The 15,595-nt window shown below is 36.1% G+C and overlaps 1 protein-coding gene across 1 annotated transcript in view; it reads left to right on the top strand.

Moving 5' to 3' along the window:
* Nucleotides 1-1,699: 1,699 nt before the first annotated feature.
* The window catches only part of TOPAZ1 (testis and ovary specific TOPAZ 1), a gene marked incomplete at both ends in the record, with an annotated part of 69,662 nt that continues 55,766 nt past the window's right edge, over nt 1,700-15,595 (top strand). Inside the window, 4 exons of the mRNA XM_081283223.1 lie at nt 1,700-2,030; nt 2,469-4,980; nt 12,503-12,564; nt 13,204-13,328. Of these exons, the coding sequence (XP_081139349.1) occupies nt 1,700-2,030; nt 2,469-4,980; nt 12,503-12,564; nt 13,204-13,328 (3,030 nt within the window). The remainder of the gene's footprint in view (nt 2,031-2,468; nt 4,981-12,502; nt 12,565-13,203; nt 13,329-15,595) is intronic.

Below are 15,595 nucleotides of genomic sequence, written 5' to 3'. Positions count from 1 at the left end.
CAAACTTACACTCCTAAGAGCTATAATTCAAACCTAGCATAGAAACCTTACAATTTAAAGGGGTATTTAAACAACACTCTTACAGAGACCATTAATTAACACTCTTACAAAGACCAAAGCTATAAAGTAATATTTTCCTCTAACGTGGTGTTAAAAAGATTTCAGAAAAGATTAAATCATGGCTCTCATAGATGTACAATTAAAATGTGCTCAAGATCCTATTCTCTCATCAGACAGGTTCAGTCCAAAGACTAAACAAGCTTATATACCACAAATATTGGAATGTGGAAATGAGGTAAAAATATGGAATCTAGGGGTGGGAGGGAAAGGGAAGAGGCAGGGAATTAGCAAGGATGGTGGAATGTGATGGATATCATTATCCAAAGTACATGTATGAAGACACGAATTGGGTGTCAACCTATTTTACAGAGATATGAAAAATTGTGGTGTATATGTGTAGTAAGAATTGTAATGCAAAAAAAGCACATGTTTTGGGGCTGGGGTTGTGGCTCAGAGGAAGAGTGCTTGCCTATCATGCATGAGGCACTGGGTTTGATCCTCAGCACTACATAAATGTAAAATAAAGATTGTGTCCACCTAAAACTTAAGAATAAATATTTTTTAAAAGTACACGTATAAAGACATGAATTGGTATGAACATACTTTATATACAAAGATATAAAAAATTGTGCTCTATATGTGTAATAAGAATTGTAATGCATTCCACTGTCGTGTATTTAAAAAAAAATCAAAATCAATCCAATAAAAAAATGGAATTTAAATGAATGTGGAAATTGAGGCTTCTTCCACAGTGGGGTGAGGAGTCAATTAAACATCTATTGGACCAAATTAGCATTCAAAATAATGCTCTATAGACATGCAAACACTTACCTACTACCTATAGAGTTTGAAAAGCTTGACTTCTCTGCATAATTTTCCATCCAAATACAAAATTTCCCCTATGTCAGTAAGACAAAACTGGTAAAATTGCCCAGGGGCCACATCAGATAGGATCACAAATAACACTAAGGAGTCTGTACTTCTGTTAGCCCCAGTCTTTGAGCAAAAGGTCTTTGAGCTTGACAAATGGCCCAAGCTAGGGAATGTCATGTTCCCCTCTCATTTGGAGAGGCATGGTTCCTGGCTTAAACGTTGAGCAGATGGTGGGTACCCACACAAGGAACAACCTCGAGTGGAAAGACAAGTTGTTTTCACATTTGAGTAGGAGGTGCCTCTAGAACATCCAGGTGTATTTATGAACAGGAAGTTGGAAAGGTCCCAAAGGACAAGGCGTGCAGTTCATGTGTTTCTGAAACCAGCCAAGGCATGAGAAGCAGCCTATGAGCCTAGAGCTGTCCCAGCTGTCCTGATCTCCTGAAGATGCGAAGCAGCTGGTGGGAGTCCACATAGCCCCCAGCGCAGGAACGCCACTGTCAAGGCCGCAGTCAATCTGGGGCGCCGCGAGGAGTCCCCCTAATAAGAGATTCTTTAAGCAGGATTCGCGCGAGCAAGCCAGTTGAACCTACCCCATCAACCAGCTCGGCCCCACATGCTACTTCCGCTTCCGGCCACAGACCTTTGGTGCCGCTTCCGCTTCCGACACGCGGGACAGTGCGGGAAGGCGAGCGGCGAAAGCAGCCCTCGCTTGGCGGGTGGGCTCCTGCTAGCGCAGCCGGCCAGCAAGGCCCCCGGCGTGCGGATGCGGCGGCCGCCGCCCCGAGGCTCCACAACGGCCCCAGGACGCGAAGGCGAAGCACGAGGCCCGAGAAAGCGAGGCCGTGGGCTCGGCGAGGCAGGAGGCTGCGGCCTTGAGACCAGGGGGCGCGAGGAGAGCAGGCAGAAGAGGAGAATGGTGGCCCGGGCCTCTGGGAGAGCAGAGGCGGAAAATGACCAGACCGGGGAGGCTTCCAGGGCTGGTAAGGCTGGGAGGCGGCGAGCAGAGGGACCGCGGTGCCCCGTGGGCCGGTCGGACGGTCAGGACATCGAAGCAGTGAAGGAGGCGGAGCTCCCCTTGCAGTCTGGAAGACCTGGTAAGAAAGCTCTCCGAGTTCACTCTCTCTCCATCCTCTTTACCTGGGCCTGCTCCATCTTTATTACTAGTCTTCATTTTTCATCCGCGTGGTGTTTTCCAATGCACATGGTTGACCAAGAAGGGTGGGGGGAAAGATTTTTTTTTTCTTAAAGACGTTTGCCTTTGATTTAGAATTACTGTAGAATGGCCCTGCTAGTGGTCCATTTTTGACTAATGTGAAATGATAGGGGTTTTTCCAACTGCCTTAGAATTCATACAGGTTTATATGTAAATCCTTAACAGAAATTAGGTCTTTTTCATTTTTAAGTGTATATTTCCATATACTATTCATGGAAATAAAAAATGGACAGCTTCACAATTATTTAGGTAAAGTTGTATTACTCTTTCCTCCTCATTGTAAAATGTTTTCTGGTATGTTTTTTGTTGTTTTGATCAGCCAAGGAAAAAAGAAAAGTTACCGAAGTCTCCAGTGATGATTCACAGCCAGGGATTGACCTGGTAAGAAAGGAATCATTAACCAGTTCGGAGTCTTTCCAAAGAGTGGAATGCAGTGAATTTCAAAATATGGCTTTGTTGCAGTCTTTGGCTAAGGAAGGTTTGGTAGAAAGTATTAAAAGAAGAATTCAAATTAAAAAACATAAAAGTTTAGAAAGCCCACCTCTCAAAATAACAGAAAATGAGGCTACACAAAATATTAAGGTTGAATTCCAAGATGAACTGTATAAGAGTACTTCAGAATATTCTTGTAACAGCTTGTCACCTGGAGTAGAAAATAATCTTATTTTAAAATTACATGAGTGCAATTGTTTTCCCCATTCCAAGGATTGTTATAGTGAAAACAACTTTGCACTTAAACCTGATGGTGGATGTATACATGTAGCAGAAAATTCTTCAAAGAAAGAGAACCTTAATTCCAAAGATTGTTGTAGTGAAAACAACTTTGCATATAAACCTGATGATGGATGTATACATGTAGCAGAAAATTCCTCAAAGTCAAAGAAAGAAAACCTTAGGAATCCTTCAGGAAAAAGTGACCCAAATAGTATTCCTACTCTCTTACAAACTGAAGAAAACTTAATGGGAGTAAATAACTTACTGCTTGAAGAAAGTGATTTATACCAAAGTAAAAATAATGGTTTTCAAAGTGAAAAAAATAAATATTTGTCAGAGGAGAGCAATGGTGGCAGAAAACCCAGAAAAAAGATGAAATTGTGTGATAAAGAAGAACCAGTTAGTGAGATGGATTTCTCTAATATGTCTAACAAGTCTGAGTTGATATTGCAAGAAAACCAAATGAGTACAGATGGGAAAGAAGCAGAGACATTAGAGGCAAGCAAAAGTCCTTTAAAAGGACTTAATATACTCTCTCCAATGGATCATTTATTAAGTCTGCCAGAAACTGCAGGAAGAAAACCAAGTCCTGGACATCATGTAAATGCTATGTTTCAGAAAACTCTTGAACCATTTTTGAAAGAAGAAACAATGCCTACCTTAGAGTCCTTAAATCATAAAAACATGGAACCCAAAGAGTATTTTAAATCAATGACAGGCTCTCTAGTGATATTGCCTAGTGATGGCCATGATACCGAAAAGAGATCTTCTCGGGAAGATTTGAGAGACGAAGGTGAAGAATCAAAGGTAAGCTGTCGCAGAACAACACCAATGACTGGTAAAAGAATTTGGCCTTATTATTCATGTGCTAGAATATCTGCCCAGTGTTGGAAAAAGGCTTCCTTGCCAGACTCAAATTACTTATTTCCTGGGTCTCAGGGAAATTTTGGGCAAGATGATTTTCTTAAACGCCAAACAACAAACCAAACTCACTTAACTGACTCCAAATTTTTGTTACAAAATTCCTTACCAGAAAAAAAAATTGAATCCTCAACTAAAGAAAAACTAGATTCTAATTTAAATTGTTTGTCTTCAGTTTTAGAACCTACTTTGGTTATAAAGGAACCTATAATCAAGAATGATAAAAGGATAAAGTCAGAGGAACTGAGCAGAAATGGGTCAGAGGTAGTTTCTAATACTACTGAAGATACTCAGTTAACTAATGTGATTCAGAGCTTAACAGGAAATAAAAAAAGAGGAAATTTAACAAAACCTAATTTGACAATGACTTCCCAGGATGGCCAGGAAGTAAGTAACTCTGCAAGCAAAACTATCCATCGCAAAGCTTGCATTACTAAGCAAACACTTGTGGTTCCAGACTTGGTTAAAATATTAAACACAGGACGGCTGACTAATTTTAAAATTCCTTTACTTAAGAATAAGACAGAAAAAAGAAAAATAAATGCCAAGTCTTCAGAGAGAGAAGCTTACAGTCCCCTAAAACTTCTTGACAATTTATCTGACTCAGAGGTAAAACAAAATAGGAATAAAAATGTCTCCACAGCAACTTCAGAACGTCAGTCTTTGGGTATACAAAATGGTGTGACTCCAGGGCAAGCTAATTCTGACTCATTCTACAATAAGAATCCCTGTAGTATTTCTCCAAGCTTTACGAAGCAAGGTGATGATGATAAACCATCCAATTATATTTCTGAACTAGGCAATATTGTTTCCAATAAGGAACCTGTTTCTTTCATGATTGAAAATAATACTTTTTCTTGTGGTCCTGGGTTTATAGAGGAAAGTTCCTTCTGTTCTAAGGAACAAGAAGTATTTGAACCAATTTCCTATGAAATTAGTGGTAGAAAAATGACTAAGAGCATTTCAAAAATCAAAGTGGAGTTTCCAGATATTCTTAAGGCTTATGAAGATGATGTTCTCTTAATTGATGTAATTCAAGATGACCCAGACCTCTTTGGAGTCTCCAATGAAGGGGAGCTCTCATCTGCCTCAGAGATCCCTAAGATAAGCCAGGAGCCCAATGTTGCAGAAGAGCACCACTCGGCAGACTCCAAGCACATGGAACTTACAGAAAAAAACGAATTGGGTGATTTGAGGTATGCATGTTCACATGTGCCTTTTGGTGCAGATCATTGGGGGTTTCAGAAGCGCACTCTGCTTAGATGTCACTGATATTCAGTGATCATTGAATAAATAACACAGTTATTAAATAAATGTAATATATCACTGCTGACACCTGGAAATGCCATGTGCTAAAATTTGAGTTCAAGTAATGGATGGTATATTATATATCTTGGAAAACATGGAGCAGATCAGCTTTTAAAATCTTAAATGATGGTTTTTATAAAGTGGCTTTTGAAATTAGAGAGTCTTAAAACATCAGTCGTTTTTAGTTTTGCTTGTCTTTTTGTGGCTGGAGGGCTGGACCCATGGTGCTCTACCACTGAGCTATGTCCCCAGCCCTTTTTTTTTTTTCGACACAGGGTCTTACTAAGATATCCATGCTAGCCTCAAACTTGTAATCCTGCTTCAGTCTCCTGAGCAGCTGGGATTACAGGCGTGCCATGCCAGGCTTGTATATTATTTAAAATTAAAATTTTATCTGCACATTTATAATAATCAAATTACTTAAGATTGGTGCTGTGTATCTTAACCCATTATCTTAACCCATTTTCTGTGACTTCCTTGTTAGATTAACAAATTCATTTTTCCAAAGAATAGATGCTGTAGAAATTTGAGGCAATTAGATATTGAAAGTAGAATCGAATTTAGTTTTCAGAACATAATTTTTTTTCATGGTTTTACTTTTAAAGTGACAGTTTTAAGTTGTCCTATTTGGGGGGCAAAAATGATAAGTTTGCCTAGGGCAACATGAATTAAGTAGTAACCTTCATGCTTAAGAACTTAAGTTTTGGCCAACCAAAATATATTATATAATTTCATTTTACTAAACTATTACCATTGTTCAAGCTCTTTTTTATATCTGTATTTTATAGTGCTTGAATATTAGAATGTTTATGAACAGATTCAGAAGGAAATATGAAAACATTTCACTAAAATTTAATGCCACATGACTTAAATTTCTCATTTTTATAAAATTTTAGTTACATTGGAGAAATTTATGTTCTTGGGACTTGCAAGAGTTGAAGCTTAAAGCTGGGATATGACTCAGTGGTACCACTGGTAGAGTGCTTGCATAGCATGTACGAGGCCCTGGGTTCAATCTCCAACACACACACACCCCTCCAAACAGAATATTTTCTGTGTGCCAAATGGAAGACCAAGACCTTTGTTTTTAACTGTGAAGTGAAATTGGGATGGTAATCTTGCCCACTTTAAGGATTAGGACTTCATTTTTCTAGAGTCACACTGCTAGTAGTAAAACAATCTGGATTTGAGCCAATGCTTCAGTCTAAAACTAGTGGTTAAGACCTTTACCTTCATAATCTAAGGATTTTAAATCTTTCCATGCTACAGAAATAGCTATGTTAAGCAAATTATTTAACCTTATCATTTAAAAGAAAATAATTCCCTTAGAGTTTTGAGGATTAAATCAAAGAATGAATGAAAAAGGTTTTAACATAGCTTTAAGCAATAAGAGCATAAAGTTTTGTTGTTGTTTTCTTCATTTGCTTTTTACCTACTAAAGTTTTCATCCTTTGAGGAACTAAAATTCTGCACTTAGGAGCAGGCATCTCTGTCAGCAAAATGCTCACAGAAAACTACATACAGCCAAAGGTAGAGATAATTGTGAACTTCAGTACAGAAAGTTTCTTTTTTGCTGGGAATGGAACCCAGGACATTGTGAATGCTAGACGAGTAAGTGCCCTCTACTCCTAAGTTTTACCCCCAGCCCTCACTTTTTATTTCAGATAATTTTTTAAAATTTCACTTCCCTTCACTTAAAATACTAATAACAAAAGGAAGAGAGCAAATAAAAGTATATCTGCTTCTGAAGATTGTTTTTAAATGAACTTGAAAATTTCCTCAGTGACTTTTTAAAAAATATTTTAATTTTGGTTCTGCACAAAAATAACCAGTTTTGCTGTCATTCATGGTAATAAAAGCTAAACCTTAAAAGGGAAAGAAGGGCACGATAATCGGAGGATCTGCCAATAGTTGCACAGAAGGTTAACAGTTCGAAACTGACACTTAAAATATATCAAATTTGAGCTCTGTCCCTCTTACTAGTTACTAGTTCATATTCTCTACTGTGCCCAAATAGAGGTTGAAGGCTTCTAAATAGTTCTTATTTTACAGAAATAAAAACAAATACTTGGAAGCTCTGAGCTGCCTCTTATTGGTTAAAAACAAGTGGACAAACATAAGCTGAGTTGTTGGGGAAAGCATTATCAGACCTGGTTAGAATTCATAAGGTGTTTAGATCATGATAGGATGCTTATACATTGTAACCCTCCACAGTGAGGAATGTCCATGTTAAAATCAAAGCATTAGAAGCATATTAGAACTCATTCACTAAAACTTTAACTGTTGAGCTTGCAAATGAATAATGGCTAAGATTAGCAAATCTAGTGACTTTGCCTTTATCATTGGAAATGATCAGAGAATGTTAATAGAACATGAAACAGATAATATGTACTAGAATGTGTATTATATGCTGAAATATCAGTTGAATGATACTATAAAGTGGATTTTTTTTTCCTAAGAACCTGCCAAAATTTTGGAGGGAATTACTTTATAGCTGGAGTGGAGTTGATGTGTTTGCAACAAAAAATATATAAACTGAAGTACCAAGAATAGTAGGAATTTGAAAAAGGGAGGGATGAAAAGGCAGTTGGTAAAGCAAAAGTTATATTGATTCTCAGAGTTTGGGTTGATTGAGAATAACAAAGGGAAAGAAGGAAAGAAGTTTGAGAAGAAATAATGAATTCATAGGCAGAAAAAATTTAGATATGAATACATTTGTACAGGGATGGTTATGAAGGCTTTCCTAACTCCTTCAGGCAGAGTAGAAGCCCTTATGTGTTCCTGTAGTACTCATGCTACCTCAGTTATTCTGATTTTCATGATTTTTGTGTATCTAACCTGATAAAACACTTTTCCTACACTCAAGAATTCTAAGTTTCTCTGCAAGTCCAGTTCCTTATATGCTGACGGAGAGAAAATAATTGATATTTTAAGAACAGTGGTTAAACAAGATTTAGAGAAGTAGGTAGCATGGTGCTAAATTAAGGAGATTGGAAATTTGGGGCATAAAAACTTGAACTCTAGTATAGAATCAGTGTGGTAGCGAGTAGGCATGAGTTGTACCACTTTTACAATTTAAGTCCAAGGAACCATTGTAGATTCTAGAGCTGGTAAATACTTCTAGAAAGGGAAATGCCTGATGCCATTGCATAGAAAATACAAGCCTACCATATTTTGCCCAGGTCTTGAGTTCCCTTAGATCCATCCATCCCCAGCATGGATCCGTCCTGGGCAAATTATTGGTCTCAAGTAATCAATCCCACTTTTCATAATCTAATATAATCCCAGTTTAGTCCCTGGGAGATTGGCTTTGTAAAATAGATTACTTTTACCAAACCAGATGGAAAAAAGTTACACCAGAAATAAAGGTCATTTTTTGTCTTTTGTATTGAGTCTCCTTGCCTCTATTGTTCCTTTCCACTGAATAGCTGACGTGTTCTAATACAGATTTTTAGACTTAATTTTAAGAGCTAATGTTTAGTGTCCACCATGTCATATCATATATAGTGGAACAATTCTGAGGTTGAAATTCACCTGTTTTTGTAATTGAATCAAGATGGTTAACTTTCTAAACGACACACAAAGCTTCTAAGGGTCTGAGCTATTACTCCACAAACTGCCACAGAACAATATTTTACTTTTGATCCCTTTTCTTTAATCTGTTTCTCTTAAAAATAGTAGGTAGGATAGTCCAAAGCATTATTCTGGTTTGTTTTTTCTTTTTTTTTCCATTTTTTTCTTTTAGGCCACTTTAGACCTTACTTTGTCTTTGCTGAATAAACCGAATAGTACTTAATAAACTATTGTTTATGAAATCGGGACATCTATAACTGCACAGCATGGCATCAAGCTAGGGAACCTCTGGTCCAATAAATTGAATACTGTAATATTTCTCTATTTATGGCCACTGCTCTCTGCAAAATATTGTTCTAATAATTTGTATCCATCCTACCTAGAAACAGAATATATGAATAGATGAACCCTGATTACAGTTAGCATCTCAAAAAGAGGCAATGACCTTCTTAGTTTTTTTTTCCCTTGGGCAATAGTTTCCAAACTTTTTCTGCTAGTAATCATTCTAAAGCAGTCATCTTCAAACCTGTTTGTCAGTTACCCAAAGTAACTATATATTTTATATTAAATACAGTACACACTTACAAATATGTGAAATAGTAAGTTTATAAAAAACAGTACAAATGATATAATTTCATTGTATTTTTGTTTACTTAAAAATCTGGAAATTACCGAATTTGAATAATGCTATGGTAAAGGATGAATTTGTTATCTGTAGAGATCTTCAAAGTTGATTTAAGTCTCATTCTCTTTTTTTTTTTTTTTTTGGCTTGGGTCTTTTACTTCTCTATTTCTATAGCCTCATCCAAGTCTGTTTTCTTTCCTTTTCTGCTTCTACTCTTCGTTTATTCCCTCTCCCATTCCACCAATACAGGACTTCTTTTCGCTCCTCTGCTGATGCAGAAGTGCAAAATATTTCTGCATACTACAGTTTTGCTCACTTTTTAAATTTAGGTGATATAACTTTTGTTTCAGATTCAAAATAAAACTACTTCTTAAGAATGCCATATGTAATTTTTATCTTCAGTATAACTTAGCTATACGTGGTAAAGTTTCTCATACTTGTTTAAATTTAGCTAACAATATTATTATAAATAGTATCTTAATACAAAATTAAAGTAGTATACTTGCTGTACCTACTTATAAATGGAACTTTCAGGATAATTGGAAACTACCAAAGCATCTCTTAGTTCTCTTTTATGGATTAACATAATTTTCTTCATTCTATTACTTTATTTTTTTAAAATATTTTTTAGTTGCCAATGAATTTTTCACTTTGTTTATTTATATGTGGTGCTGAGGATTGAACCCAGGGCCTCACACATGCCAGGCAAGTGCTCTACCACTGAGCCACAACCCCAGTCCCTTCATTCTATTACTTTAATATCTCTCAATACTGTTTCTTCCTTTCCATTTTCACTGTTACTATCTTAATTATCTTTAGATTATTGTAACCTCCTAATCTTCCTGAACTCTTCTAAATATCATCTGCCATAGTGATATTCTGAAATTTGTTGGAGTGCCTCACAGACTTTCAGCCACCTGAAGATAGTCTAAATTGTTTGGCTTTTTTTTTTTTTTTTTTTTTTTTTTTTGACAACTGTAATATTGGAGTGAAGGAAGAAGTTGAGAGGTTTATGAGAGATAGACAGCAAGCAGCTCAATGTTTCCACAGTGTGCTATCTATTTATGTACTTTGATCCTTTTGCATGTTTATTTGAAAGTCTTTTAATCTCCAGATAGCCATCAAATCACATCTGAGATGTTATTCCAGGGTTTTGTTCCAATTATTATGTCTGTTTACATGTGAACCTCACTCTATTTTAGGAATTGCTACAAGGGAAAGGGGTATCTTCATTTGTGTCTCATATCTGGCATTGTGCCAGGAATGTTAGATGCTGCCTGTACAGAGAGTATAGTACAGATATATAGGGTCTTGCCCTCATAGAGCTTTTAGTCTGTCAAGGGAGACAAGTATTTAAGTACAATAAAATATAGAACAAGATTTCAGAAAGAGGCAGTGCCTTCTTTAGTGACTTAGGTTGAGTGTCAAAAGTAGGAATTAGGGCTGGGGATGTGGCTCAAGCGGTAGCGCGCTCGCCTGGCATGCGTGCGGCCTGGGTTCAATCCTCAGCACCACATACAAACAAAGATGTTGTGTCCGCCGAGAACTAAGAAAAAATAAATATTAAAAATTTTCTCTCTCTCTCTGTCCCCCTCTCTCTCACTCTCTCTTTAAAAAAAAATTCTCTCTCTCTCTCTCACACTCGCTCTTTAAAAAAAAAAAAAGTAGGAATTAGCTAACTGGTGAAGAAAAGTGAGAAACTGAAAAAATGTCCCATGGTAAGTGTTCAGATATCAAGAAATGTTACAGAATTTATAAACAGTTATGAAGGGCTTTAAAAAGTAAAATGACTATAGACTATATCTTAATTTCAACTTTTGAGAGGCAAATGGGGAGCTATTAGTATGCCAGGACAACAAGCATGAATGGACCAACCTTGGCAAACTAGAATTTAGGCCAAGTTTAAACTTTAAGTATATAGAAATTCATTGAAGGACTTGAGAGAGAAGTTGATCATTTTACACTAAAAAAAAAATCCATATCCCTGGTATCAATAAATATTGTCAAGGAATTGTTACCAAGTCCTTTTTGTCTAATTATTTTAACATCAAAGTGTAAATGGATTTAAGAGGTTTACTAAGTGAAGACTGATAATCGGGTGGGTGTGAGGCAGAAGAAGAGATAAAGATGATACCTGGCTTTTCTCAGAAAGGCCTCAACCTTTCTGATGCAGAGGGTCAGAATTGGGGAGATTGGATTTAGACGTTTTGAGTCGGAGGCCTTTGTGATACCTGTCTACTAGAATGATTTTGTTTTATTCCAAGTCTGGAGAGGCCTGCGTTAAAGAGATTTGTATATGTGGTGTTCTGTTTGTATTTTCCCATCCTTTAAACTGTACTTCTGTTTCTAGGATTTATGTTGGGGGGAGAAAACATGTCTTCCAAAGACTTCAAAGAACCATAAATACAGATTGTTTTCAGTTTTTCTTTCTTGGATAAGAAATAATCCTGAACCAGTGAGCTGTATAGACCTGCAAGCTATATTTAACTAAAATTCATCTATTAAATAAACAAATTATGGGTATTTATATTTTATTCTTTGTATTTTCATTAATGTAAGTTTTTTTCTGTTTTTTAAAACAGAATAGTATTTACTGGTGTTCTGTTTGACTCCTGTGTTTGTAGTTTTTATTTGTTGAGCCCATTAAAACATTTCTCATTTAGTCCTCACAGTAACCCTGTGGATAGGTGTTAGTCTCATTTTATAGATATGTTTAGACTCAAAAGAAGTTTAGTACTTTGGGCACAGTTTACACAAAGTGACTGAACAGTATTGGAACCAGGTTGGTCTATGATTTCTATACCCTTAATTTTTAGGTTGTAAGTTGTCTATAAGAGATAACAGCAAAAAAAAACCCTCAAACTGTCTTCTTTTACACTAGTAATGACATATATGCTTGAGGGTAGAAGTTGAGCATTCTTTCATGGATGTAATAATGTAAAAAAAATTTTTTAAATGCTTGTTTGTCTTATCTGATTCTTAGAAAGTGCTGCTGTCCAACTGTGTTACTAACAATTGAGACGCACGTGGGTAAAGATCCAAGTGAGGAATCCGTGTAAATGTGCTGGGTCCTGAGTACCAGTATATTATTCTGTCCTGAGAACTTGATGGGTTTCACCAGTTGCTAACACTAGTATTATATAGTTTTTAGAGAAGTAGAGAGTTCTGTTTAGAATATGTTACAATGTTTAAGCTCTGTTTGCTTATAATAGAGAACTACCTGTACTGGACCTTGGAATGACAAAGTCAGAGATCTGTTCTTCCCTGTTGGCAGGTAAAATTTGATTTCCCCCCCCCCCGCCCCAACAAAATAAGCAATATTGAAGTATCTATCTCCATTCAGGCCAAATCAAAATGAATTCATTAGAATAGGAAGCTTTTAATTTTAGAATCTGCTAATCATATGTCTTATAGTTCATTGGTTTTTCTCAGTTTGAATTGAATAGTTGGCAGGTTAAATTTTGAGATTTGATTCAGTACATAACTTTGCTATGCTTTATCTACAAAAGATAGGTAATTTACCTCATCAATTTTGTAGTCTTATTTTGGAATTATATATTTCATATTACAATGTACATTATAAATCTGAGCCATTAAAAATCTAACAGCTAATCGTAAGTTTAAATACCTGAGTCTTTGCAGAATTATAACTTGATGCAAAAGTTACTTTTATTTTGACTTTTAAGTCTTAAAAATATTTTTGAATAGGTGGACATAATCTTAAATCTCTACTGTCAGTTCTTTTTGTACCATGCTGTAGAGTTATTTTGGTACAAGAAGGGAATTACATATTTGCTGAAAACTCTACTCCATTTTTGTCATTAGATTTTAAGAGCCTCCAAATTCTGTTATTTAGAACACTGTTTGACTGACTTATTTAAAGTTTCTATAGTTGAATACCATTTCTTTTCAGCAAATGAGATAGAACATGATTCCAAAGGTGCAAGCATTTCCTTCGAAGTTACTAACGAGACCTCCGAAAACGAAAAACTGGAAGATCTCAGTGAACAAATAAAAGTTTCAGACTTGGATGAAAAGGTACTAGAGAATTTTTTGCCTTTTCTTATTTCTTGATCTTAAATACTAATGCAGAATTCATATCAACATTGCTGTCAAATGACAAGTGTAACTACTTTTGAGTAAGAGACTTATCGTTCTGACAATGGTATATATCCCTTAATGCTTTTTGTAAACAGCATAGACAGGGTTTCCCTTATCTGGGAAAAATAAGATGTCCTATTTAATTACATATTAACCTTTTTAGTATGCTGAAGTTCATCACAAACCTATGACTTTGTAAATATTCTGTATTTTCCTACCTTGTTAAACATAAACTACTGAATATAAAATTTTTCTTAATTTTTGAATATCATAGTTCCTGAAGGCCATGAATGTTGTACAACCACAGATGTAGAAGGCATAAAAACTAGAGCTGAGCCTATCTTAATGCCATACCACTGATGTATGAAAATTTTGGTATCAAGTTTTCAAATTTTCTGCCAGGGGCTGGGATTGTAGCTCAGTGGTAGAGTGCTCACCTAACATGCATGAGGCGCTGGGTTCCATCCTCAGAATCACATAAATGTAAAATAAAGATATTGTGTCCACCTAAAACTAAAAAATATTAAAAAAAATTTCTTCCAGATAATGTGTAATTATTTGATCCTCTTTCATAATTTAATTGACTCCTAAACAACTGTTTCATACTTTCTTCTTTCCCCTTAAACCTTCATTTTATCCTCATTCATCCTCACTAATAACCTTGTTTTATACTTCACCAAGAAAACTGAATCGGAAAAGAATATCCTAAGTTGTTACTAGTACATTAAATTGCCTACCTGCATTTGCTCCCAGATGTTAGCTTTTCTTAACAGATTAACTAGTCAATTAATTTCCTTCATCTCTACTACATTCCATTTCTTCCCTAGCTTAAAATACTACTCCAGATTCTTCCTTCACTGCTGAATCATTCTCAACAAATAAACATGCTTCTCTCCCATCTTTTTAATAAAATGAAACAAAACACCTTTAATGGTCCATTGCCCCTTTTAACAGTCCCAGAAGGCTTGTCTATGCCCATTATCTTGTTTCTGTGCAACAGTTTCCTTCAAAGGAGAACTTACCTGGACTACCCTTCTTAACCTCTCCAGGGACATCCTTGTTACTGAATCTGATGGGCATTTCTCAGTCTTACTCTTAACCTACCACCAGTATTTGACACAATTGACTGCTTTCATTGAATCATTTTTTTTCCATTTGGTTTCAAAAATAAACACATTTGCCCAGTTTGCTTTCTACTTTGTCTGCCATTTCTCAGTTAGCTTTGCTGGTTATTCCTGACTTCCCTGACATCTGCATGTTGAAGTAACTCAGATCCCAAATCATAAATCTGTTCTTTTTCTATCTAGACTTGCTTCCTAGGTGGCCTCATACATTTTTATTGCATTAAATACTTTCTATGTGATAAGACTCTTTATAACCTAAACGTCTAAACTACAGACCTTTGTTTAGTTGCCTACTTGCTTTTACCACTTGGATAACTAGTTAGGCATTTTATCTTAACATATCAAAAACTGAACTTGGGATATATATCCCCTACCCTACCACAAATTGGCTTCTCCTGAAACAACCTTCTCTGTTTACAGCTTCTCCATTCATAATTGCCCACGTCCCAAACCTTGGGTATCCTTACTTTCATTAGTTCTCACTCCATATGCAGAGTATATGGTTTTATATACTGGTTTTATACTCGCACAGTGTCTAGAAACTGTTCATATTTTCTTACTCATCAACACTACACAGGTCCAGATGAGATTCTTCTCTTGCCTGAATTATTGCAGTAGCTTCCTAATAGATCTGCTTCTAATCTTGCCCTCTGGTAGTTTATTCTCTGTATAACATGTTTGATCATTTCATTATCTTCAAACCCTCCAAAGGCTTGTATGCCATTCATAGTCAGAATCCTTTCTGTGACCTACAGTGCCCTGTATTTGCACTCCAAACTTCTTTCTGACCTTGTCACTTCTCCAGTTTCTTGCTCTCCTTTTATGGCAATACAGCAATTAAAAACAAGACACTTATCCACTATCCTTGTTCTTGAAACATCACCAGGCCTCCTCTTACTTCAAGGCCTTTCTCCTTGCCATTTAATCTGCCTGGCATGCTCTTCCCCATAAAATAGTATGGCTGACTCTTATTTCTTTCAGGTCTTTTCTCATACTTCATAATCTTAAGGAAACCTTCCCTGGCCATCTAACCTAAAATTCTAATGCTCTACCTTCTTCCAACATTTCATATCCCCCTTT

Source organism: Spermophilus citellus (genome assembly GCF_964194105.1).
Source record: "Spermophilus citellus genome assembly, chromosome: 3".
Taxonomy (NCBI): Eukaryota; Metazoa; Chordata; class Mammalia; order Rodentia; family Sciuridae; genus Spermophilus; species Spermophilus citellus.
The sequence above is the reverse complement of the archived record's forward strand: the minus strand, read 5'-3'. Positions and strand labels throughout refer to the sequence as shown.